The sequence below is a fragment of the Manis javanica genome, chromosome 3 (assembly GCF_040802235.1).
Source record: "Manis javanica isolate MJ-LG chromosome 3, MJ_LKY, whole genome shotgun sequence".
In the NCBI taxonomy this organism is placed as follows: domain Eukaryota; kingdom Metazoa; phylum Chordata; class Mammalia; order Pholidota; family Manidae; genus Manis; species Manis javanica.
Genome location: NC_133158.1, coordinates 108,829,837 through 108,857,576, shown reverse-complemented (window position 1 = coordinate 108,857,576; position 27,740 = coordinate 108,829,837). Strand labels below are relative to the sequence as shown.

General features: G+C 36.5%; 1 protein-coding gene across 1 annotated transcript; it reads left to right on the top strand.

The window, feature by feature from the left end:
- On the top strand, positions 1–24,734 carry MRPL39 (mitochondrial ribosomal protein L39). The gene is made up of 10 exons (XM_017654013.3): positions 1–391; positions 1,082–1,288; positions 3,079–3,218; positions 5,929–6,028; positions 7,024–7,091; positions 9,273–9,385; positions 17,320–17,385; positions 18,254–18,407; positions 21,765–21,812; positions 24,631–24,734. Exons 1-10 carry the CDS (start codon positions 16–18, stop codon positions 24,676–24,678), a joined length of 1,320 nt encoding a protein of 439 aa, XP_017509502.2. The 5' UTR covers positions 1–15; the 3' UTR covers positions 24,679–24,734.
- The last annotated feature ends 3,006 nt before the right edge of the window (positions 24,735–27,740 follow it).

The window sequence follows — 27,740 nt, the reverse complement described above, 5'->3', positions numbered from 1 at the left end:
GGGGGGCAGAGGGCGATGACGCCTGTCGGAGCCTACAAAGGAAACACCGTTTTCCCGCAGAGCCCACGGGGTGGCGGACCGGCCCTGGGGCCCAGCAACCCCTGTCACCCTCCGCGCCTCTGGGAGGTGCCCCTGCTCCAGACGCCGGACCTCGGGCAACTAATCCTAAACGAGGCCGCTTGGCGCCTCCTGGTGGGAGCACGCAGCCAGAGCGCCGGGTCCGGAACGGAAGTGTCCTCCGGAACGCGGGGTGCGCGATCAGGGTTTCCGGGGAGGAAGACCGGGGAGGACTTCCGTGGGGCTGTTCCTGCGGTTGCAGAGGAGGCAATGGCCGGGGCTGTACGGGTGTGTCGGCTTTGCCGGGCCGCTCCCGGTGGCGGGGCTGCCTGGAGTGAGTTTCAGTGGCCGTGCTGACTGGGAGCAAGGCTTGGGGGTGGTGTCTGCCCAGACTGGGCCCGAGGCACGTCCTGGGCGGTCTCGCGTGGCTGAGGGCGACGGACGGGTCTTTGAGTCCTGGTTGTAGCGGCCGCTTCCGCCCGGCCTGGGGTTACAGATCTCGGGTGCGAGGGAGACCGGCGGGGCGCGAGCGCGGGAGGCTCCTGGGCAAGCATGTCCTTGTGTTCCCATTGGAGTGCTAATGCTGGTCTTAAGAAATCCTCTGGTTTGGGATTTGGAAATATGCTTAGCATTTCTTGCCTTAGATACTGATAATTTTGACGTGGGACCCCCAGTCTCTTGGAGCTTTCTTGTCAATTCCTTTTCAAAGCGACAGCTTTGCTCAGCTCGCCGATGACAGTCTGGCTTTGACTCCACTTACTGGTTACTTTTTGCCCCTTCTTGTAAAGCACTGGAATATGACACAGGAAATAGGTGGGAAATAGAGATCTGATAGTGAAAGAATAAAGTTGACAGTCGCACATCTATTAATTATTAATATTAGAAAGGTTCACAAACAGTGTTTAAAATTCTGTTGCCTCCTGTTCCTTCCCGGTAGGAGGGTGATACGGGATTGGAATAGGGTAGGGTATCAGGCATTATGTATTTATTTTTAGTGTTCATATTTATTGTAACTTCTACACAGGATTTATAGCAACATCACCAGCTTCACGACTCTCACCTACTGAACTGACAGAAATGCAGAATGATCTCTTTAATAAAGAGAAAAACAAGCAGTTATCCTTAACTCCCAGAACTGAGAAGATTGAAGTTAAACATGTTGGGGACACTGACCCTGGCACTATCTTCGTGATGAATAAAAACATTTCAACTCCTTACAGTTGTGCCATGCGTAAGTAAGAAATCAGGGTACTGTTTTACTAACCTGTGTGGAATAACTGGTGCAGAGGAGACAAGATGCTGTAGTTGCACCCTGACCTTCGGAGAAGTTCTCCCTTATCTAGTATCTTACTGTCTGTTCCCTGTCAGTTTAGCTCTAGAGGGTACTATGGATCTTGAAAAGTTGGTACTGTAATGCACAAACCTGGGATTTACTTGCATCCGGGTAAGTTTAGGGTGCTATAATTGTTTCTGGCAGAAGAAGGCAGACCTAAAACATTGTTGCTAGTGTGTTTGCCCCTTTTAGACAGGACTCTGTTATAATGGAAGCAGTCACTATGCAGGTTTCACTAAAAGACTTTGGATGAGAGACTGCCCTGGCCTCAGATGACCAGTCTTTTGGCCTTCTTTTCCTTTCTAGCTCATTATAGCCTAACTTAAAACTTTTATCTGCATACCACTTGCCTCTTTGTGTTTTGTGTTTTTGTTACATTTACATGTACATAGAGTAAATGTGTGAGTGGAAATGTGCACAGGGTGAATGTGATAGGGATAAAAATATTGTGTTCATATCTTAAAAGTGATAACTATACACAATATGTGTTTTGTTGTAGAAATGAAGGGAATGGCCTCTGTATATTATTTTTGATCGAAGTGCTTTTATAGTAGTTTTGCTATAATTGGTAATACTTAAATTTAGAAAGTCCCCAAAATAGATATATACAGGCCGTGCTCACTCATGTATACGCTTTGCTGCATTGTTTAGGCTTTTGGAAAACTTTGTAATGATTCCACTTAAGTAATTAAAAACTTTAGTTAATAATTGGTCTACAGAGTATACACACTCAATTTTCCTTTACTTTGGCACTTGAATTAGTACTTGTGATAGTTTTATTGTTTTGTGAGCAATTATTGAACCTTTGCTATATGATAGGCATTAGAAATACAGAGGAATATAAAAACTCAGGCCTTTAAGGACATTTCTACACCCACCCTCAGTATGACCTTTGCCCTGGACTTATTTGTTATTCATACTTTCAGTCAGTAAACTTTTATTGAATACTTACTGTATCTCAGATCTGTGCTAGGCTCAGGGTATACTGATGAGTGAGCAAAAATAGACACAATCCCTACCTTTATGGAACTTTTTTGTACGCTGTAGTTTGACTACTATGAGTAGCTGTGTACTTGAAAAACATCTAATTAGGATTGGAGTTACATTCTGGGGTCATAGAATGGGTCAGAATTGATTGGCTTATATGTGCATTGATACTGGTAATTAAAAACTGTTAAGTACAGTATTTAACTTGAAGAGTCCATATTAAGGAAGTAAGAGATGGTTTGGGAGCAGACTCTAAACCCATTTAGAACAACTTAACTATGGATGTGTATTTATATATGTATTTTCCTTTTTCTTCTAAGTTGTGTGTGTGCATATATCCAAATATATTCAGGATGCTGCTCTCTGAATATTTAACTGTTGCTCTTGTATTACTTATAGATTAATTTTACATTAGACTTAATTGGTTTTTTTAAATGGTTTGGATAATTTCATTTATAATCAACAATACATTGGACATGTTGGGCAATTTCTTTTTTTTTATTGGTTACAGATATAATTAGTGATACTTTTTTTCTGTCCCAGAAAGATTGCTGAACTTTGCCTTTTAATTGTCTTAATTTCTTAATGTAGTACTTAAACATGTAACTTTTCACTTTGAATTTTATTAGATTTACACCTTCAATCTGTCTTATTTTATTTGTTGTTTTTAAGGAGACCTTCCTTCTATTTTTAATATCTAGATTTAAGTGAGTGGTACTGCAGTAAGTCCATTCTGGCTCTTGTGGATGGACAGCCTTGGGACATGTATAAGCCATTGACCAAATCCTGTGAAATTAAATTTCTTACTTTCAAAGACCAAGATCCAGGAGAAGTGAATAAGGTATTACTACTTCTACATACTTCCCCCCAACCCAAGTTTTTTTCTCCTTTTTATTAAAATTCATTTCTTATGGAGTACAAAATATGCAGATATGGCCAGGTCAAATTTTGTACTCTACTAGTTAATCAGTGCTTTTCTTGTTAGATTAGGCATTTTCATAGCTCAAAAATAACCAGTGGCATCCATTTCTCTGTGTTTTGGTTTGAGAGAACTACCTGATGTATCTTTCACATTCATATCTTTTTTCAGCTTATGTTTATTGATCACTTATATTGTGTGTGATTTCATTCCCACTGCTACTTGCTTGAATTCAGCCTGTGACCATCTTCTCTGGATTAACTTTCATCCTCCTCTGCCTCCCTTTTATAATACTGAAGTCTTTCTTTTTTATTTTATTTTATTTTATTAAGGTATCATTGATATACAGTATTATAAAGGTTTCACATGAGCAACACTGCAGTTATTACATTCACCCATACTATCAAGTCTCCCCAACACACCCCATTACAGTCACTATCCATCAACATAGTAAGATGCTATAGAGTCATTACTTGTCTTCTCTGCTGTACTGCCTTCCCTGTGACCCCCCTACATTATGTGTGTTAATCGTAATGCCCCTTAGTTCCCTTCTCCCTCACTCCTTACTCACCCTCTCCGTCCCCCTCCTTTGGTAACTGCTAGTCCCTTGTTGGAGTCTGTGAGTCAGCTGCTGTTTTGTTCCTTCAGTTTTGCTTTGTTGTTATACTCCACAAATGAGGGAAATCATTTGGTACTTGTCTTTCTCCACCTGGCTTATTTTACTGAACATAATATCCTCTAGCTACATCCATGTTGTTGCAAATGCTAGGATTTGTTTTCTTTTCAAGGTTGAATAATATTCCACTATGTATATGTACCACATCTTCTTTATCCATTCATCTATGGACACTTAGGTTGCTTCCACATCTTGGCTTTGTAAATAGTGCTGTGATAAACATAGGGGTGCATATGTCTTTTTGAATCTGAGATTTTGTTTTCTTCAGGTAAATTCCTGGGAGTGGAATTCCTGGGTCAAATGGTATTTCTATTTTGAGTTTTCTGAGGAACCTCCATATTGCTTTCCACAATGGCTTAACTAATTTGCATTCCCACCAGCAGTGTAGGAGAGTTGCTCTTTCTCTGCATCCTTGCCAGCATTTGTTGGTCCTCTAAAATCTTTCTTAATAACCTTCTAAGAGTTTTATTAAGTGACATGACTAAGGATTGTATCATTTATCCCTAAAGAACTTGCTTACCTGATAACTGTTCACATAACTTCTCACGCCCTGTGTGATCTGATACTAACCTGCCTCATTTTGCTGTGTTACCCTCCTTTCTTTTGTTGATGCTCTTCCTTCAACTCTGAGTATTTTCTTTCCTTCCTATTAAAACCCTGCTTATCTTTTATTATTCAATTAAAATGCCACCTGCTCTGTGGAACCTTTTTGGAATGAATCCGTCTTTTCTTTAGGCCTTACAACACTTGGCTAGTGTCTCTGGATACAGTACTTTAATTTTGTAATATAAACTGTTTAATGTGTAAGATTCTTGGCTCTATGAAGACAGGGATCATGTTTCATATTGGACCTAGTCCTTGACTTACATACACTGAGTATTTAATAATATTTGTTGAAATGAAATACTTAAACAGGAAAATGATAGACATAATAGTAGTAATAGCTAACATTGAGTATTGATTATGTATCAGGCATATCTGAGTTGATTTACAGCTATTAATCATTAATCCTCATAAAAATTCCATATGGTAGTTGCTGTTATCCCCATTTTTCAAGTAAATAAACTGAGACAAAGAGATTCAGTAGCTCGACCTAAGTTGCAAGTTTAGGAAGTGGTGGAGCCTCAATTTGAATCGAGGCACTCTGACTCTGGAGTTCAACAGACATTAAAAGCATTGAAGTAGGATAGAGGAAGAAGTGCATTTTGCTACTTGCCTTCAAGGCCTGGTCTTATACTTATTTTTAATGTATGTTATGTGGTTGTGTAGAATGTATTCTGGAGCAGTCTCTGCTACTCAAAGACAAGTGAGTCCACCCGTGTAGTCCACAGATGCTTTCAAAAGTCAAATACCCAGTTATAGTAGTGCCAATATGGGGCAGAAGATGGGCAGGTATGGTGCAGGACTTGTGTTTCTCTCTATGACTTGGATATAGTCATTCATGGATACCCATATTAGGCATGGACGTGGATCAAATGCTAGTAAAATGAAAGTGCAGGTAGTAGTGTAGTAGTAAGATTGCTATGAATGTGAGTAACTTGAGGATGTGTTATGTGATGTTACTTACGGATATGAGTCATAAATAATTCTTAGAAGTTGAGTTTTCCCTCCATATTTATATATGGTGTAAAAGGTATAAATACAATTATTTTACTTAATCATGGTTTGTTACAAGTTAACTGTATCCTGGGCTAAAAGTAAAGTTACCACCAGATAGTGAAACTGTTAGTTTATAAACAATTTCGTGTCTGATATCTTGCATAGAAGTATTGCTCATAGCACATAGCTAGTGCTTTATTCTTTCATGGTTTTTGCTTTGTAGAGATAATGTCAGATGGTAACTGTTGCTATATGCTGAGGATGGACAGATATTTGAGAAATAGTTCCTATGTCAAAAGTCAACCTAAATTTTAATGCTGAAGAACTTTAGTGAATGTTTGTATTTTATTTTTCTAGGCTTATTGGCGTTCTTGTGCCATGGTGATGGGCTGTGTGATAGAGAGGGCATTCAAGGATGACTATGTGGTCAGTTTGGTTAGAGCTCCAGAAGTTCCTGGTAATGTACATAATAAATAAATAAATAAATAAAAAATATGTTAAATATTTGTTACATATATGCCTTAAGTATGCATATATATGTGTATGTGTATCAATCTATATATACTTTCTGTAATCCATAAATATTTTGGTACCTATTTTTGATGGTATATATAGAGTTCATTTCAATTTTATCTAATATAAATTGTCATCATACATACATTCCACTTATGGGTAACAAAATCCATCTTATGTAATTATTGGAGGTTAATAACCTAATAGAGGAGAATGTTTCTCTTGAATGCAATTTCATGTAACTACATTGTTTCAGTGTTTATTTATTACCACTTTAAGTATTTATTTCCAAATGAACTTTGTGGAGAAGCAGGGGTATAAAGAGACTTCTGGAGAAAGCTGTGTTTAGGTGGTACTGTTTCACTGGAAATGGCCAGAACTCTGGAGAAGGACATGATTTTGGGGAGATAGAAGAGTTCACACTCTGTAATTTTGCTAAAACTAGGATTTTATAACTAGGGACAGTAGAATCACATGTATTTTTTAAAATAAAGGTAGAAGTATATATACCAAAAATATTTGAAAAGCTCGTAAGTGATTCTAAGAAATACAAAACAACAAAAATGAAGAAATGGAGAAGATATTTAAAAAAATCAACATTTCTTGTCCATTTAGTCATTTGTCTACTTACTAAATACTCTCTTAGAATTTTTGTGTATGGTAACTATTTGAAATCTCTATAGTGATAATATTTCTGAGGAAAATGTGAATGTTCAAAAATCCTGGTGACTTGGGGTTAATAAAAGATGAATTAATTTTTTGGGTGGAGAAAAGTTCATAGAGCTCTGGTAATCTGGGATAATAGTAACAGTTTTATAATTTATAGAGTTGTGCAAAATTGCAGACCCATTTTATAGTCTATATATTCAGTTAATGCAAATTAGTAACTTCCTACCCTAATGGATTAGAATTTGCATTTTGTTTTGGTTGGCTTTACAGTAATTGCTGGAGCATTCTGCTATGATGTAGTTTTGGATAAGAGACTTGATGAATGGATGCCAACAAAAGTAAGTATATTCTTTGGAGTATTAATTTTAGGATCTGTGCTTTTCTTTGTTAGGATTATTCCTATGTTAGTATTGTTGACTGATCTTGCATGTTAAGGATATATAAAAGAATCTATGCATCCATCTACCTACCTCTTGCTTTTTCATGTATTTCAAGAACAAGACAGAGGCATATGAGTGAGGGTATTCACAACAGTGTGGTCGGCTGTATGGAAGCTTTATATCCTTCTTAACCTTTTCTTGAAGTGCTTTCTTTCTTAAACTGTTCCTTCTGTTCCTTAAGGTAGTGGTTTTCAAGATGTCCACAATATAAAACACAGAAGCTTTGCTATCTTGGTTGATGCATTGGGAGAGTGCCTGCGTCCTTATCTCCTTAGATGCCTAGAGCACAGTTTGAAAAACACTGTCCTTAAATATTTTAGCCTGTTGTATATTGTGATATCTCCCTATGTACAGGTTATATTAAATCAAAAGGGTGGGGGGGTTAGGATGGGTTGTGACTCAAAGAATCAGACTTTGACAAAGCTAACAAATAGCAACAAACTAGACTTTTGTGAGTGGTCTGCCTTTATAATGAGTGTGCTCCTTCCTCTGGGCCTTGGGTAGCAATAGGACCTGGTTAATAGGACAGTCTAAATTAGGTGCTCTGTAGGTAGGGTGAGCTGATGGCTTTCAGAGGTCAAGCCTAGAGACTTACTTATGATTGGGGAGAATAAGCAAATGAGTAATTCTTAATTAAGCAAAACCGTATGTTCTATGGATTGGAAGTCTGGAGATCAGAAAAGGGTAGGCAGTGTAGCATACCATTTTATCAGTTAATACTGTGTACATTCACATTTAATTATCTCTGGAAGTAAATGTGTTTTTTGGTAGATAACATCTTCTGATTATAATTGGTAATGTTTTTTCCTTAGTGGTGCATCTTAGATTTAGTGAAATATTGTGGTTCCTAAAAGCAAATATTTTGGAGTCAAGGCAACTCCATGTTTAAATCTGGCTTTGGAAGTTATTTCTTGTATAATCTTGCCCATTTGGCTTATTATCAAGAGGGATAGAAGGAAAGGGTAAGAAGGAAAGAGAAAAAGAGAGAGATGGAAGTGAGGTAGAGAGATGGGGGTTGGGTAGGGTTCAGGGAAGGGAGTAAAACTGCTTTTTCATGATCTCCAGACTCTTGTCAATATAATTTCTTCTTTTGCAAGTGTGTCCCCAAAGTTTAGAAGAGATTCTCACTCTCTTGGAAGAATTAAGTAAAAGCTAATGAAATCAAGATTGAATTCTCATTATTTATACAGCGTGCTGCCTTCTTTTCCTTTTTTTAAAGATAAAACTTTAAAAAAGGAATGTACTAGCTAATTGCAGGAATTGGGTGGATGGCTTAGAGAAAGCAGGGGAGAGTTACATTCAAGTAGTACCTTTATTAAACCATGAATATCAGTATGTTATATAGTGAATTATCCCATTAAGAATGAGGAAGAGGCATTTCATACAAAAACATTTAGTAGAAAGTTTACACAAAGAATTTTATTACAAAATGGTGCTTGATCTTTTCTGTGTTAGTAATGATTTATTGTATGAAAATTCAATTATGCTTTTTATTAAAAACCTCATTGTTAATGTGTATTATTAATCATTTTAATTGTATAAAATTGACACCTTCATTAAACAAATTTTTAATATTGAATATATGCCATATTTTGGACAGGTTCAATGATGACATTACATTTCCTAGTGAAACTTTCTGAGTCATGTAAATAATTTTTTCCCCATGGATTTAAAGTGCTCAGTTTTACTCATAGGCTAAACAAATTTTTGTACCTTACTGTTTATTTATGAACATTTCTACTTTTTTTGCATCATTAATCATATATAACTGTATTTTGAATGAAATGTTTATTAACATTTCTTTGTAGTATTATTTAAATAAGTATTACTAATACAGGCTGATATATTAATTCTAAGTTTTATAGTTTTTATTTAGAGTTGGGAGAAATTGCTAACCCTACATTTTATGGTCCAAATATTTAGTTGTTTCAAATTAATAACTTTCCTAAAAAATTTTCTTCTGCCTTTTTTTTTTCTGTACTTATAATATTAAGCACGTAATTTTTTTCTTATCTGCTTTATGGAGAAATGCTTTTTATAATTAAATTGTTGTAAAAGGTTACTATTTTCATTTTTAAGGAGAACCTACGTTCCTTCACAAAAGATGCTCGTGCTTTAATTTATAAAGATCTTCCTTTTGAAACTCTGGAAGTTGAAGCAAAAGTGGCAGTAGAAATATTTCAACACAACAAGTAAGCATTGGCTTTCTTTAAAGAAAGATTAAACCTTGCAAAGTTACATGTTATGAAAATTAAACTCTTAAGAATTTTTATATTTGATGTTTGCAGGGCAACGTTTTATTTTTAGCTCTAAGATCTCTTTTTCTGCCCCAGCCTTTTTAATTTTGTTCATTTTATTATTTCACTGAGAGATCTTTTGTGCCCCACCCTGATAATTTTTTCACTTTGCTTTACTTCTTTGTTTGGCCAGTCCTCTTTGTATCAACGTAGTGCTGTTTCCTTGTTTTCCTAACCTTGTGAAGTGATAACATTTGTTAAGAACTATTATTTTGTACAGTTAGCAGCCTTTCCTTCCCATCCTTCCACTCTTTAAATGAGAAGGGTGAGATAGAAAATGCCTGTGGTTTGGAGGGAGGTAATAGTTGAAGTAAAACATTTACACAGTCCTTAGTCTTCTGCACAGAAATTATTCATTTGATGAATTTTCTTTACCAACATTTTAAATCCCACCTGGGCTCTCATTTCTCTTTTTCACTCAGGATATTTCCATTTTACCTTCTTCGACTAGTTATAATAACAAAGTAAAATTTAATATTAAGTGAAATTAGAACTAATTAGAAAGGGAAATCTGGGTTGCAAAAATAAAACATGGATAGTATCTTGTAAAGCCAGAGTATTCACCTGCAAATTGTTATAGGGTATAGGCTGGTATTTCTTTAGGCATTTATAAATTGAGGCACAAATTCTCATGGGGTAGGTTATAATATTTAGATATCCTGGAACTTATGTATTTAGAAAGCAATAGGAATATACTATTTTAACTGAACTTAAGTACAAATAGTTCTATAGAAACAAAGCACCATTGATTCTATAAAAAATTTCTTGAGTTATCAGAACATATTAAGACACTTCTCATGCCACAATTCTAGGGTCATGCTGTCCAATATAATGTGAGCCATCTATATAACTAAATTTCCTAGTAGCTACATTAAAAAGAAGTCAAAAGGAGAAGTTAATTAAAAAAAATTTTTTTTATTGAAGTATCATTGATATACCCTCTTACGAAGGTTTCACAAGAAAAACAATTTGGTTATTACATTCACCCATATTATCAAGTCCCCCTCCCATACCCCATTGCAGTCACTGTCCATCAGTGTAGTAAGATGCCACAGAATCCCTATTTGTCTTCTCTGAGCTACACTATCTTCCCCGTTAACACACACACACTATGTGCACCAATCATGATACCCCACAATCCTCTTCTCCCTCCCTCCCATCTCTCCCTCCCACACCCCTCCTCTTTAGTAACCAGTAGATCCTTCTTGGAGTTTGTGAGTCTGCTGCTATTTTGTTCCTTCAGGTTTGCTTCGTTGTTATACTTCACAAATGAGGGAAATCACTTGGTATTTGTCTTTCTTTGCCTGACTTATTTCACTGAGCATAATATCCTCCAGCTCCATCCATGTTGTTGCAAATGGTAGGATTTGTTTCTTTCTTATGGCTGAATAGTATCCATTGTGTATATGTACCACATCTTCTTTATCCATTCATCTACTGATGGACACTTAGGTTGCTTCCATATCTTGGCTATTGGCTATTGTAAATAGTGCTGCGATAAACATAGGGGTACATATGTCTTTTTGAATCTGAGAAGTTGTATTTGGGTAAATTCCAAGGAGTGGTATTCCTGGGTCAAATGGTATTTCTGTTTTTAGTTTTCTGAGGAACCTCCATATTGCTTTCCACAATGGTTGAACTAGCTTACATTCCCACCAGCAGTGTAGGAGGATTTTCCTTTCTCCGCATCCTTGCCAACATTTGTTGTTCTTAGTCTTTTCAATGCTGGCCATCCTTACTGCTGTGAGGTGATATGTCACTGTGGTTTTTATTTGCATTTCCATTATGATTAATGATGTGGAGCATCTTTTCATGTGTCTGTTGGCCATCTGAATTTTTTCTTCGGAGATTTATCTTTTCATATCTTCTGCCCATTTTTTAATCGGGTTATTTGCTTTTGGGTGTTGAGACGTGTGAGTTCTTTATATATTTTGGATGTTAACCCCTTGTCGTATATGTCATTTACAAGTGTATTCTCCCATACTGTAGAATGGCTTTTGGTTCTGTTGATGGTGTCTTTGCTGTACAGAAACTTTTTAGTTTGATGTAGTCCCATGTGTTCATTTTTGCTTTTGTTTCCCTTGCTCAAGGAGATGTGTTCAGGAAGAAGTTGCTCATGCTTATTCAGGAGATTTTTGCCTATTTTGTCTTCTAAGAGTTTTATGGTTTCACGATTTACATTCAGGTCTTTGATTCATTTTGAGTTTACTTTTGTGTATGGGGTTAAACAATAATCCAGTTTCATTCTCTTGCATGGGGCTGTCCAGTTTTGCCAACACCAGCTGTTGAAGAGGCTGTCATTTCCCCATTATATGTCCATTGCTCCTTCATCGTATATTAATTGACCATATATGCTTGGGTTTATATCAGGGCCCTCTAGTCTGTTCCATTGGTTTTTGGTTCTGTTCTTGTGCCAATACCAAATTGTCTTTATTACTGTGCCTTTGTAGTAGAGCTTGAAGTTTGGGAGCATAATCTCCCCAGCTTTATTCTTCTCAGGTTGCTTTGGCTATTCGGGGTCTTTTGTCATTCCATATGAATTTTAGAATGATTTGCTCTAGTTCATTGAAGAATGCTGTTGGTATTTTGATAGGAATTGAATGGAATTTGTGGATTGCTTAGGCAGGATGGCCATTTTGACAATATTAATTCTTCCTATCCATGAGCACGGATGTGTTTCCATTTATTGGTATCTTCTTTCATTTCTCTCATGAGTGTCTTGTAGTTTTCATAGTATAGGTCTTTCACCTCCTTGGTTAGATTTATTCCTAGGTATTTTATTCTTTTTGATGCAATTGTGAATGGAATTGTTTTCCTGATTTCTCTTTCTGCTAGTTCATCGTTAGTGTATAGGAATACAACAAATTTCTGTGTATTAATTTTGTATCCCGCAAGTTTGATGAATTCAGATATTAAATCTAGTAGTTTTGGAGTGGATTCTTTAGGGTTTTTCATGTACAATATCATGTCATCTGCAAACAGGGACAGTTTAACTTCTTCCTTGCCAATCTGGATGCCTTTTATTTCTTTGTGTTGTCTTATTGCTGTGGCTAGGACCTCCAGTACTATGTTAAATAGAAGTGGGGAGAGTGGGCATCTTTTGTCTTGTTCCCTGTCTTAAAGGAAAAGCTTTCAGCTGCTCAGTGTTAAGTATGGTGTTGGCTGTAGGTTTGTCATATATGGCCTTTATTATGTTGAAGTACTTGCCCTCTATACCCATTTTGTTGAGAGTTTTTATCATCAATGGATGTTGAATTTTATCAAATCTTTTTTGGCATCTATGGAGATGATCATGTGGTTTTGTCCTCCTTTTTGTTGGTGTGGTGGACGATGTTGATGGATTTTCAAATGTTGTCCCATCCCTGCATCCCTGGAATAAATCCTACTTGATCATGATGGATGATCTTTTTGATGTATTTTTGAATTTGGTTTGCTAATATTTTGTTGAGTATTTTTGCATCTATGTTCATCAGGGATATTGGTCTTTAATTTTCTTTTTTTGTGGTGTGTTTGCCTGGTTTTGGTATTAGAGTGATGCCGGCCTTGTACAATGAGTTTGGAAGTATTCCCTCCTCTTCTACTTTTTGGAAAACTTCAAGGAAGATGGGTATTAGGTCTTCACTAAAACTTTGATAAAATTAGGCAGTGAAACCATCTGGTTTAGCTGTTTTGTTCTTAGGTAGTGTTTTGATTACCAATTCAATTTCTTTGCTGGTAATTGGTCTATTCAGATTTTCTGTTTCTTCCTGGGTCAGCCTTGGAAGGCTGTGTTTTTCTAGAACGTTGTCCAGTTCTTCTAGGTTATCCAGTTTGTTAGCATATAATTTTTCATAGTGTTCTCTAATAATTCTTTGTATTTCTGTGGTGTCTGTAGTGATTTTTCATTTCTCATTTCTGATTCTGTTCATGTGCATAGACTCTTTTTTTCTTGATAGGTCTGGCCAGGGGTTTATCTATTTTGTGTATTTTTTTGAAAAACCAGCTCCTGCTTTTATTGATTCTTTATGTTGTTTTATTCTTCTCGATTTTATTTATTTTTGCTATAATCCTTATTATGTCCCTCCTTCTACTGACTTTCGGCTTCATTTCTTCTTTTCCTAGTTTCATCAATTGTGAGTTTAAAGTGTTCGTGTGGGATTGTTCTTCTTTCCTGAGAATAGGTGTGTATTGTAATATACTTCCCTCTTAGCACAGCCTTCGCTGGGTCCCACAGATTTTGCGGTGTTGAATTATTGTTGTAATTTGTCTCCATATATTGCTTGATTTCTGTTTTTATTTGGTCATTGATCCATTAATTATTTAGGAGCATGTTATTAAACCTCAATGTGTTTGTGGGCTTTTTTGTTTTCTATGTGTAATTTATTTCTAGTTTCATACCTTTGTAGTTCGAGAAGCTGGATGGTACAATTTCCATCTTTTTCAATTTACTGAAGCTCTTTTTGTGGCGTAGTATATCTATTCTTTAAAATGTTCCATGTTCACTTGAGAAGAATGTGTATCCTGCTGCTTTTGGGCGGAGTGTTCTGTAGCTGTCTTTTCTAATGTGTTGTTCAGTGCTTATGTCTCTACTTATTTTCTGTCTTGTTGATCTGTCCTTTGTAGTGAGTGGTGTGTTGAAGTCTCCTGAAACGAATGCTTTGTATTCTATTTCCCCCTTTAATTCTGTTAGTATTTGTTTCACCTATGTGGGTGCTCCTGTGTTGGGTATTTATAATAGTTACATATTCTTGTTGGACTGATCCCTTTATCATTTTGTAACGTCCTTTGTCTCTTCTGACTTTTTTGTTTTGAAGTCTATTTTATCTAATACAGGTACTGCAACTCCTGCTTTTTTCTCCCTATTAGTTGCATGAAATATCTTTTTCTGTTCCTTTACTTTCAGTCTGTGTATGTCTTTGGATTTGAAGTGAGTCTCTATAGACAGCATATAGAAGGGTCTTGTTTTTTTTGCATTCAGTGACTCTATGTCTTTTGATTGGTGTATTCGGACCATTTACATTTAGGGTGATTATCAATAGGTACATATTTATTGCCATTGTAGACTTTAGATTTGTGGTTACCAAAGCTTCAAGGGTAATTCCCTTACTCTCTAAAGTGTAATTTAACTCATTTAATATGCTATTACAAACACAATCTAAAGGTTCTTTTTTTCCCCTTCTTTTTCTTCTTTCTCCATTCTTTATATATTAGGTATCATTCTGTACTCTTTGTGTATACCTTGATTGACTTTGGAGGTAATTGATTTGATTTTGCATCTGTTTAGTAATTAATTGTTCTACTTTCTTTTTGTGGTTTTATTTCCCCTGGCGATAGCTATTTAGCCTTAGGAACACTTCCATCTATAGCAGTCCCTCCAAAATATACTGTATAGATGGTTTGTGGGAGGTAAATTCTCTCAGCTTTTGCTTCTCTGAAAATTGTTTAATCACAACCTTGGCATATAGAGTATTCTTGGTTTGAGGTCCTTCTGTTTCATTGCATTAAATATATTGTGCCAATCCCTTTGGGCCTCTAAGGTTTCTGTTAAGACCTCTGATGACAGCTTGATGGCTTTTCCTTTGTATGTGATCTTTTTCTCTTTCTAGCTGCTTTTAAAAGTCTGTCCTTATCCTGATCTTCCAGAATGGGGAAATTTTCAGCAATTACCTCCTCAGTGACCCTTTCTATCCCTTTTACTCTCTTCTTCTTCTGGTACCCCTATAATGCAAATATTGTTCTGTTTGGATTGGTTACACAGTTCTCTCAATATTCATTCATTCTAAGGGTTCCTTTTTTCTGTCTGTGCCTCAGCTTCTTTGTATTCCTCTTCTCTAATTTCTATTCCATTATCATTTCTTCTACTACATCTAATATACTTTTAAATGCCTCCATTGTATGTTTCTTTTCAGATATGAAATTTCTTAATAATTGAATCTCTGTTCCTAAATTCGGTCCTGAGTTCTTGAATATTTTTCTGTACCTCCACAAGCATGTTAATGATTTTTATTTTGAACTCTCTTTCAGGAAGATTGGTGAGTTCAGTTTCACTTGGCCCTTTTTCCCGTGTTTGTGGGCTTTTGGTTTGAACCAGGTTCCTTTGACATTTCGTATTTGTATGTGGTGCCCTCTAGTGCCCAGAAGCTCTAGTCTCTGGACCTGCTCAGCCCCTGGAGTGATGTCAGAGGTTACAGGGGAGCAACCCTGTTGCCCTCTTTTATGAGGTCTGCTCTGTTCTCCAGGTGTATGCAGTCTTGTGCAGCCTTCTTTCCTGTTTCTCTTTTAGGAGTAATTATATTAACTATATTTTCATACTATAAGTGGTTTTGGGAGGAGTTCTCTGTCTCACCTCTCACACTATCATCTTTAATCTCGGAATCTCAAGGTGAAGTTAATTTTAACAGTGCATTTTGTTGAAATGATATATCTAAAATGTTATTTCTACATTTGATCAATATTAAAAAATAACAATACTTTATATTCTTTTTTTCATACCAAGTCTTCAGAATCTGGTGTGTATTTCACACTTTTAAGGTACATTGCAGTTAGGACTACATTACGTTTAAGTGCTCCATAGCTACCATATTGGACAGCATACTCTAGACTTTCGTTGCATGTACACTGAGATTTTACTTACCTCCCACTCAACTGTCAAAGTCTAGGGGCTTGTAGGATTTTTGTACTTAGTTAGGTATATGGAGGTAGGTAGGTAGAGGCTGGTCTGGAGGCAAGTTTGACAGAGAGTTTTGGATGGTTGAAGGTAGATTAGTGTGATTGAATTTTTCTGCTGTAGGGTGAAATTTCTGTTGCTTTAGCTCCTAGGGCACAGGAACATCGCTTAGAGGTGGGTCAAGAGAGATGACTATTCCAGGGAATTGGTTTCCTTAGTAATGCATGGGGGCTCTTGCTGAAGGGGTGTGACAGTAAGTGGATTTTTCTCTGTAAGCTAATGCTTCCTATCCTTCCTAGACACATAGGTAATATTGTTTAACACTCTGGGATAAATTGAGAAGACTCTTAATAGTAAATGGTTTGAACCTGGGCTGTGCAGTGTTATTAGCTATTCTGACAGAATTGGGTAGATTTGAGAGTTATTTAGGCAGTAAAACTGACATGACTAGCAGTGGGTTGGATGCAAGAGGTGTGGTGGGAGAAGCAGGAATCAAGGAAATGGCTGAAGTTTTCCACTTGGAAATGAGGGAAGTTGATAGTGCCATTTACTAAAGTGGAAAATTCAGGAATAAGTTTGGTGGGAAAAGGGGGTTGAGTTTATGTTCAGTTTGAGAATTTGGAAGTACCTGTAGAACATCCTAGTGGATGTCCAGAAGGGTCCTGGATATGCAGTTTGGGGCTCAGAAGAGGTATGTAGATTAGAAGCAGAGATACAGAAGATATGAATGCATAAGTGGTAATTAAAGCTGTGCGAATCTCAGAGCTAGCCCTAGGAGGATGCTTAGAATGTCAAAAAGGTCTTGGACAGAACCCTTGAAGAATAGGAAGGATGAGTGGCCAGAGAGTTAAAATAACAAGCAGTAGGGAATGCCAGAGAAGCCAGTGGAAAAGAGCACTTTGAGAAGTGGAGGAGAGCAGTAGAAATAAGGAAAAATGTCCTTTATTTTCGCACCAAGAGGCCCCTTTGGCTTTAGTGTGAATAGTTTGGTGGAGTTATGAGGCTGTAGCCAGATTGAAGGAGACGAGGCATAAATGGAAGACGAGGAAGGGGAAGCTCCAAGGGTTAAACCCCTCTATCAAAAACTGTGGCTAAAGAGGAAGAGAGAGGGAGATATCCTTCAATACCTTTTTACCTTTTTGTATATTTAGAATGAAAATTTTTTTTCTTTGTTGCGCTTTAGGTACAAAATAGTTTTCATAGAAGAGAAGGCAGCTCAGAACCCTGAGAGAATAGTCAAGTTACATAGGTAAGTGAAAAGTGAAAAAGTTGGCTGCTATGGTACTTTATAGGAAGGCTTAGCTTTACTATTACCTAGATGTGTTGAACGACAGAAAGATGAATTCGTATCTAATTCATTATTCTTGTTACCTTATTTTCTGTTGATCATTGTTTTGATATGATAGTAATTGGAAGCTTTAATTTATGTTTAGGAACAGTCATAGTTTCTGTTTCCTCATTTTGTTGTTTGTTTTTTTTATTTCTGCATTTCAAGAGTTGAAAACCATTCTTTAAAAATGTAGTTTTTAGGAGTTTACTTTGAAATTGCGCAAAATAACCACTGTTATGAATTGAGCATGATTCATGTGTATACAGAAATACAAATACTGACTAGTTACAATAAGTTAATTCAGAATGTACTTTCTAATGCAGGGATGAGAGAGGTAAAACAATACATTATGCAGAAGTGGCCTGTATCTGTTTCTTTAACCTCATCTTTTCTTGAGTCAAGACTTGTTTCCTCTAGAAAACTGCTCTTTGGACACAGTCTGTCCTGCATACTAAATTCTAAACTTTGTTGCAGGGAGTTATTATAAGGTTGTAGATTATCATTTTTAGACATTGGATCTACTTGATAGTAATGTGTCCAGTGATCTTAAAAACCTTTATAGTTATATCAATGTTAATTAAGAAGAAGGTTTACTTGACCTTAATTTTCATAGTTTTAACCTCTTCATTTGAGATCATTGTGTCATGGACTATTAGACACTGAATTGAGCTACATAGAATGTTCTTGATTAGGGATGTAGCAGTAGAGAGAATAAATGTACTTTTTCTATCTATTGTAAATGATTCAATTTTGAGGTTTTATTTTTTTGTTTTTAAAATCAAATCAGATTTGGTGACTTCATTGATGTGAGTGAGGGTCCTCTAATTCCAAGAACAAGTATTTGTTCCCAGTATGAGGTGTCTGCAGTTCACAATATTCAAGCTACCCAGTTGAGTCTTGTACGAAGATTCCAGGGCCTCTCTTTACCTGTTCACTTAAGAGTAAGTAAAACTTAAAGTTTCATTCATCTAGTTTGGCTCTGAGTGTGATTCTGGTTTTGATTTTATACCAGATTTGAAGGACATGTATTTCAATTTTCATTAATTTGTGTGGCACTATAAGCCTGGGTTTATGACAAAAACAGTTTTTCCCAGGATGGAACAGATAATTCCCACACACAAAAAAATTGAATGAAAAAATTAAATCAAACTGAGTATTTAAAATTTTTCAAATTAGTTTAGAGGAGAGTAACTGAGGAGTGTTAGAGTATATAATGGTAAACCTTCTGGGATACCTTTGGGCTTTACATTCGGCATGCTCTACTCCCTAATTTTATGATCTATTCATGACCCAAACCTATCATTTTCCATATTCCTCCCACCCCTTGCTAATGCTTTTTTTTTTTAACTTTTGATTTTGAGATAATTAAAAATCTATGTAGGTTCACATGTACTTATGAGAAATAATAGAGGGTGATCTGAAGTACCTTTACCCAGTTTCCCCACTGATAACGTCTTACAAAAGTAGAGTATAGTATCAGAGACACTCCTTCATAAAGATCTGTCCTGTTGATCTTTTATAGCCACATGCACTCATACCCATTCCCCTCTGCCCTGCCCACACCTCCTTACTCTTGACAACTACTAATCTCTATAATTTTGTCATTTCAAGACTATCGTATGTGTGGGATTATACATTATGTAATTTTTTGAGATTGTTTTTTTTTCATTCAGCACAATTCTCTGGAGATTCATCTAAGTTGTGTGTATCAATAGTTGGTTTATTTCTGTTGCTGAGTCATATTCCTTGGTATGGCTGTAACAGTGTATTTATTCCTCTGTTAAAGGATATTTGGGTTGTTTCTAGTTTTTTGTGTCCTATGAATAAGGCTGCAAGGAAAATTTATGCACAGATTTTTGTGAATATGTTTTGATTTTTCTGGGATAAATGTTATTCATGAGTACATTGCTGGGTCATATAGATGCCTATTTAGTTTTTTGAGAAACTACCAAACTGAGTTCCAAGGTAGCTATACCATTTACCATTCCCACCAGCAGTGTATGAGTAATCAGTTTTTTGAATCCTTGCCAGTATTTGATGATGTCACTATTTTTTATTTTAGCTGCTGTGACAGGTTTGTAGTGATTTGTCAGTGTAGTTTTAATTTGTGTTTCTGTATTGACTAATTGTGCTAAACATCTTTTCATATATTTTTTGCCATCTCTGTATCTTTTTGCTGAAATGTCTGTTCATGTCTTTTGCCTGTGTCCTGCTGGATTGCTATTTTACCATTGAGTTTTGAGAGATTTAAAAAAACATATGTTCTAGGTATCAGTCCTTTATTAGATGCATTGTTTACAAATATTTTCTCTGTGTCTGTATTTTGTCCTTTCATCCTCTTAATAGACTTTCGCAGATCAGAAGTTTCTAATTTTGATGAAGATGAAGTTTTGATTGGAGATGAGTTTTTTTCTTTGTGGATCATACTTTCATTGTCAATTTTAAGAATTCTTTGCCTGGCTGTAGATCCCAAAGATTTTCTCCTGTTTTTCTTTTCCTAAAAGTTGTGCAGTTTTATATTTAAGTCTGTAGTCCATTTTGTCTTAAATTTTGTATAAGGTGTGGGATTTAGGTAAGGTTCATTTTTTTGCCTATACATGTCAAATTGCTACAGCACCTTTTGTTGACAAGGCTGTTCTTCCATTGAATTACTTTTGCACTCTTGTTAAAAATCAGTTGGGTATATTTGTGTGGGTCTATTTCTGGGTTCCTTACTCTGTTCCATTGATCTGTGTATCTGTCCCTCTGCTAACATCACAGTCCTGATTTCTGTAGCTGTAAATACATCTTGAATAATTTAGATAGATAATTCCTCTCATGTTATTATTATAAAAGTTGTTTTAACTATTTTAGGCCCTTTGCCTTCCATTTAACTTTAGAATAATCTTGTCTGTGTCAACAAATCATGCTAGGATTTTGATAGGACTGTTTTTAACCTGTATATCAATTTGGTGAGAATTGACATTTTACCATATTGAATCTTCCAGTCAATGCACATGATGTATCTTTTATTTAAATCTTCTTTCATCAGCATTTTGTAATTTTTAGCATCCATGTACTTTATATGTCTGATTTTTCTCCAAACAGTTGTTTCCTTTCCTAGCTTTCTCCATTTCAGTAAGAGGCACCTAGCTGTGAGGCAATTCTTGATTCTCTGTTTCCCTTATATCATGCCCCCATCCCATCTATCAGCAAGTCCTTTCAACTCTTAACTCTAAAACATACCCTGAATCCATCCATTGCATAGCATCTCATCTGCTACTACTACAACCCTTAGCCAAGTCCTGCTTATTCTCCACTCCCCTTGCTTTCATTCCTGCCCCCCACAGTGTATTCCCTACTTAATTGCCAAATTATCTTTTTTAATACACCTATCATATCATTTAATTCCTTTCCCCCAAACATTCTAATGGCTTCTTGTAAACAAATTCCAACCTTTTTCTCTGTCTCACAAAGCCCCACATTATCTGGCCCCTGCCTGCCTATCTGACTTCACCTCTTACTGCTTTCTCTATCACCCCCTATATTCCAGCCACACCTGGTCTCTGCACCAGCTGTTTATTCTATTTGGGTCAGGCATGGTTTTCCCTTTAAATGTACTATGTCTGCTTTTTTCTCCAGAGCAGTTTGCATGTATGTATCTAGTTATTTTACCTTTTACTTAGATTTTTCCAGATCATTCAGTGTGAAATAGCCATTGAACCACTCATATCTCTCAGTTTTGTCTTCAACTGACCTAATTAAATTGATTGGTTATTATGCACTTTGCACATTTTTCATGTATGCATTCTGATAATCATCTATCACAAAGATTGTTAAGAATTAAAGAAATTGGCTCTATGATTTTATTATTGTTTCTCTTTTTACTTGTTCTTAGGGTAATTTGCTAAATCCTCTAGGTCTGCCATTTCAGCCTGAAGATGTAATGGTTCTTAATGATGTTTATGATTTGAAGAATGACCTAAAACTGGGTGTTAAAGAAAGAACCAAAATGTGTGGGAAAGTGGGGCAGATTTTTGCTCTCCCTTAGAAGGAATGCTTTCTGTGATGGTAATTATTAAGGACACAAAGGAAGAATGGCATATCCCATACTTAAGTCTCTTGTTCTTAAATGCCAGATGAACAAAGTAGTTATTCTGTAAAGTTCCCCTGCTCTAGTCCACTTTTGTAACCACTTAGCCTTAGTAGTACTGCCTAACTTTTTATGTATTTGTTTTGTTTAAAATTATTAAAAGACTCAGCCCCTTTTATTTTAATTTTAACTATTTATGTAATTCTTTTTTTTTTTTAACTTTAAGGCACATTTTACGATATGGGGTAAGCTATTGGAAAGATCTAGGAAAATGGTAAGTGTTTTTGCCATTTAATAAGTACTTGTCTATGAAGAAATTTTCATTAAATTAAACAGCAAAAAGAAGAAAAAAAAGAAAGAAAAGAAAAAAATAGTTGTCTTAATAGCTAAACCAGGGTTGTAATTATTGACCCCAGTAGTAGTATCTTGGCAAGAGAAAAGTTGTAATTTGGCAATTCTCTTGTTTTTATTTGTTAATATCATGGAAATGACACGGTAGAGTTTGAAGGAAGAATTGCCATATAGTAGTAATAATTCTTAATGGCTGATGATAATTTTTTGGTTAACTTAATAAATGTTTAAAGATTAAAATTTGTCAGATATATTTAAGTTGCCTTGACTCTTGACATATTAAATGCACAAATGTCCTGAAAAACCAGTTTGAGTTCTTGTGTTTTGTAGTTTATTCTGTGTCATTAGCGTTTGGATTTTACAAGTAGGAATGACTATATACTATTGACCATGACTATCCTTATTCACTCTTTCACTGGCTAAGTGTTCTTCATTTACTTACATAGTCTGATAGCTGTTTTGTGTAATCTGGACACATGAACCTTTCCTAGTTACCTTAATTTTCCACTCTAATCAAGCTTGCAAGCACACTAAACTTGCCTTCTTGTTTCATTTTAATGTTTTTGGTTTACATTCTTATACCACTTTTTTCTAGCTTTACTGAGATATTGACATATAACGTGTAAATTTAAGATATACATTGTAATGATTTGACAAATACATCTGTCACAAAATGATTACCATAATAAAGTTAATTAACACAACCATCACCTTACAGAATTACAATTTGTGAGGGATGTGTGTGGTGAGAATGTTTAAGATATACTCTCTTAGCAACTTTCAAATATACAGTATAGTGGTATTAGTCCAAACTTACTTTCAAGTTTGTTTTACTTTTTTATAATAATTCTGTCTGGATTCCATTTCCCATTGCCCATTTTCCTTCTGTCTGTTTACATCCTACATATTCTTCAGTACCTTGCCCAAGTCTTACCTTCTTCATGCAACATTCTCAGAGTAATCTCTGAACATATCCACTCCTACAATTTCTCCTTGATCATTTATTCTCTCACACTGGTTTCTGATTGTTTTTGCCAGTACATTTAGTATATTTGTATTCAATCAGTTAACCTATTCGGGGTTTATTCAAACAAATCTTGAAACCAACATTTGGTACATGACGATCACCCAGTAAATATTTATTGACTATTTTTCATGATAATATATAAATATCTTCATTAATGAATTTACAGATAGAATTTATTGTGTAAGTGCTTAGACATAATGTTCATATGTAAAGGTTACAGAATTTCCTCATGATAAGAAAGTATTTTTCAACGGTGGAATAACTGTCTCTTAGGTTCTTCATAGTGATCATTTATGATTAAGAAACAGAAGAAATGAGTATGTAAGAAATGCAGAAAAATAATAGAGTATCTGGTAGAAATTAGTGAGTAGTTGTTTTTGCAATATCTCTTGTGGTTCAGTTTCCTTCTTCCACTGTCCATTTTGCTTGTCTAAGGGAGTAGGTTAAACATATAGTTCATTGATTCAGCTAATAACAGATTTACTTAGTATTTGTTATGTACCAGGAACTGTAGGTAGAAAATAAACAAAACCTACTTGCTGCCTTCAAGGAAGTTACTTTAATGGGTAACTAGACTTATTAGAACTAGAGACAGTTCAGGTTTACATGTGGGACTCTGACATACAGAAGAAAAGGACCCAAACCAAACTGGGTGTTTGGTTATAGCACATTGCCAGGAATTGGCATTTCTTAAACTAGTTTTAAAGGATGAATAAAAGTGGGCCAGACAGATAAGTTGTTTGGGTTGGGGTTATCTCAAAGGAAGCTACTTGCCTAAAGGCATGGAGGAATGGAGAACACTGTGAATATAAGATGAATCTGAATGTGCAGTCACATGAAGGGTGGGTAATAAGTCCAAATAAATTTGTTGCAAATAACAAATGAAGGGCTTATTTTCCATGATGTGGAATTTGCATTCCCTTCCTCAAGGTGGTTGGAGGTAACTAGAGAATTTGAACAAGGAAGTGACCTATTAGTCGGCTATTCTTGTTTAAAAGCTCATTCTGGGGACAGCATGGAAGAAAGCCTCGACTTAGGCTAGTGGTCCTACTACCAGAATGGAAGATGAGATCCTCAAGTTCAGGCATTACAGTGAAGATGGCTGTGAGAGATCATTAGGTAGAATTACTAGGACTGTTGATTGAATATGCAGGTAAGAGAACTATGGATTCTCTGATGCCAGGCTTGGGCAGCTGGGTAGAGCCTGTCTCTGAGATAGAAAATGCAGGGGCGCAGGGGTACGGGTTTTGGGGTGATGAGGAATAATTCTGTTTGATGTATCTGAGTGACAGAATAGAAATATGGGCATACTAAAATCTGTTTCTAGTAAACCTACAATATTCTATGTTCAAAATAGATTTGTACCCCCTATAAAATAGACTGATTTTAATAAATCTTGTTGCAGCACTGTTGGTATTTTTTTTTTTTGTAATTTTCTTATACTAATGGTTTCATTTGTAGATGAAAAATGAAATGACAAACTTGAGAAGCCTAGTATAAGCCTGTATAAATGCCAACAATGGAATTGTACTTTACTCAGTAATTTATATTGGGAACTTGTAAGTTTTCTTTTCTACTTTCTATAATAATTATTGTTGAAGGAGAAAGACAGAGAGTCATTATAAGAGAAGGACTGTGGGATGACTTTAAATGGAGGGTGAAATATGAAACTGAAAGTGTTTATAGAAAAATAAAACTATTTGTATTTTCACAGGTAACTGAAGCTCAAACTAAACCTACAGAGGAAAGTATGTCTACCTAGTAACTTCCTAAAATGTACATATGTATAACACATTTCAATAAAAGTTTTCTGTGTAATATTTGTGTGTGTTTATAAAGATTAATTGTCCTTTTCTCCCTACAATTTATACTACCCCGATGGCATGCAGCTGCCCATGTTTACATTTTGCCTCTCTCTAAAGGATAAAACAACTTATCCTTAAATAAAATTTATCTGCAACTTATCCTTAACTATAACAATTTCATACGAACACCGCCCTGTCCACTCCTATTCCCCGGTACAACACTTTGGCATGCTTTCGCCTTTCAGCCCCTTTTTTCTACATGTATAAACATATATGTACAAATACAAATGTAGAGGAGGAGCCAAGATGGCGGTGTGAGTAGGGCAGCAGAAATCTCCTCCCAAAACCATATATATTTCTGAAAATACAACAAATACAACTATTCCTAAAAGAGACCAGAAGATACAGCACAACAGCCAGGTTACATCTACATCTGCAAGAACTAAACACCTCACAAAGGGGGTAAGACACAAGCCATGGCCCAGCGGGACCCGAGTCCCCCACCCCCACCCCAGCAGGAAGAAAGGAGTCGGAGAGGAGAGGGAGAGGGAGCCCAGGACTGCTAAATACTCAGCCCTAGTCATCTGCACCAGCACAGACACACATTGTATGGTGTGCTGGATATTAGTGAAATGGAACAGTAAAACCTGTGAGCGGGTCCCCACAGCCAGCACCCCTGGGACAAAAGAAAAGCGAGTGCCTTTTGAAAGTCTTAAAGGGACAGGGGCTTCACAGCTGGATGGAAGCGTAACGGCACACAGCCCAACAGCTGGGAATCCCCTGGAACTCCGGGCGCCCTAACCCCCTGGGCAACAGCACAGCTCTGAAGCCCCTCACAGCGATAAGCAGCCACTCAGTCCATTCCCCCTCTGGTGTGGCCCCATATAGCAGGGGAGCAGCCTGAGCAGCCACGCCCAGAACAACCATGCAGAGCCTCCTCCGCACCTGCCCAGACTGGACTCAGGCCCCAACGGCATGCAGCTACCCAGCACAAGCCACTAGGGGTCGCTGTTCTTGTAGGAGAAGAAGGCGACCACCAAGCAAGAAGGGACTTCATTCTCCCAGCTGACACACACACCAACTGCCCATGACTACTTCTATCGCCATGAAAAGGCAGAAAAATTTGATTCAGACAAAAGTAACACAGACAACCCCCAAGAAGGAGCCTGGGGAGATAGATTTAACCAATCTTCCTGAAAAAGAATTCAAAATAAAGGTCATAACCATGCTGATGGAGCTGCAGAGAAATATGCAAGAGCTAAAGGATCAAGTTGGGGGGGAGAATACAGAAATAAAACAATCTATGGAAGGGCTTAAGAGCAGAATGGATGAGATGCAAGAGGCCTTTAATGGAATAGAAATCAGAGAACAGGAGCACAGAGAAGCTGAGGCAGAGAGAGATAAAAAGATCTCTAGGAATGAAACAATATTAAGAGAACTGTGTGACCAAACAGAACAATATCCACATTACAGCGGTACCAGAAGAAGAAGAGAGAGAAAAAGGGATAGAAAGTGTATTTGAAGGAATAATTGCTGAAAACTTCCCCAAAGTGGGGGAGAAAATAGTCTCTCAGACCACAGAAGTCCACAGAACTCCCAACAGAAGGGACCAAAGGAGGACAACACCAAGACACATAATCATTAAAATGGCAAAGATGAAGAACAAGGACAGAATATTAAAGGCAGCCAGAGAGAGACAAAAGGTCACCTACAAAGGAAAACCCATCAGGCTATCATCAGACTTCTCAACAGAAACCTTACAGGCCAAAAGAGAATGGCATATATTTAATGCAATGAAACAGAAGGGCCTTGAAGCAAGGATACTGTATCCAGCACGATTATCATTTAAATATGAAGGAGGGATTAAACAATTCCCAGACAAGCAAAAAGGGAAATTGCCTCCCACAAACCACATCTACATGGTATCTTAGAGGGACTGCTCTAGATAGAAGCACTCCTAAGGCTAAATAGATGTCACCAGAGAAAATAAAATCACAGCAAAGAAAGCAGACCAACCAAATACTAACTAAAGGCAAAAAATAAAATCAACTACACACAAAAACAGTCAAAGGAAACACAAAAGAGCACAAAATAAAACACCTAACATAAAGAATGTAGGAGGAGGAATAAGAAGGGAGAGAAATACAGAAACATCAGACTGTGTTTATAACAGCTCAATAAGCGAGTTAAGTTAGATAGTAAGGAAGCTAACCTTGAACCTTTGGTAACCATGAATCTAAAGCCTGCAATGGCAATAAGTAGATATCTTTCAATAATCACCCTAAATGTAAATGGACTGAATGCACCAATCATAAGACAAAGAGTAATAGAATGGATAAAAAAGCAAGACCCATCTATATGCTGCTTACAAGAGATGCACATAAAACCCAAAGACATACACAGACTGTAAGTCAAGGGATGGAAAAAGATATTTCATGCAAACAACAGGGAGAAAAAAGCAGGTATTGCAGTACTGGTATCAGACAAAATAGACTTCAAAACAAAGAAAGTAACAAGAGATAAAGAAGGACATTACATAATGATAAAGGGGTTAGTCCAACAAGTGGATATAACCATAATGAATATATATACACCGAATACAGGGGCACCAACATATGTGAAAGAAATACTAACAGAATTAAAGGAGGAAATAGAATGCAATGCATTGATTTTAGGAGACGTCAACACACCACTCACTCCAAAGGACAGATTCATCAGACAGAAAATAAGTAAGGACACAGAGGCACTGATCAACACTCTAGAACAGATCGACCTAATAGACATCTACAGAACTCTACATCCAAAAGCAGTAGGATACACATTCTTCTCAAGTGCACATGGAACATTTTCCAGAATAGAAGACATACTGGGCCACAAAAAGAGCCTCAGAAATTTCAAAAAGATTGAATTCTACCAACCAACTTCTTGGACCACAAAGGTATAAAATAAATAAATTGTACAAAGAAAGCAAAATGGCTCACATACACACAGAGGCTTAACAACATGCTCCTAAATAATC

Bases quoted from the DNA above. Each gene is read 5' to 3' on its own strand.
- MRPL39 (XM_017654013.3), top strand. From the start codon at position 16: ATGACGCCTGTCGGAGCCTACAAAGGAAACACCGTTTTCCCGCAGAGC. The intron at 6,029-7,023 runs GTAATGTACATA...TTGGCTTTACAG, and splicing joins TAGAGCTCCAGAAGTTCCTG to TAATTGCTGGAGCATTCTGC. The intron at 18,408-21,764 runs GTAAGTAAAACT...TTTAACTTTAAG, and splicing joins CTTTACCTGTTCACTTAAGA to GCACATTTTACGATATGGGG.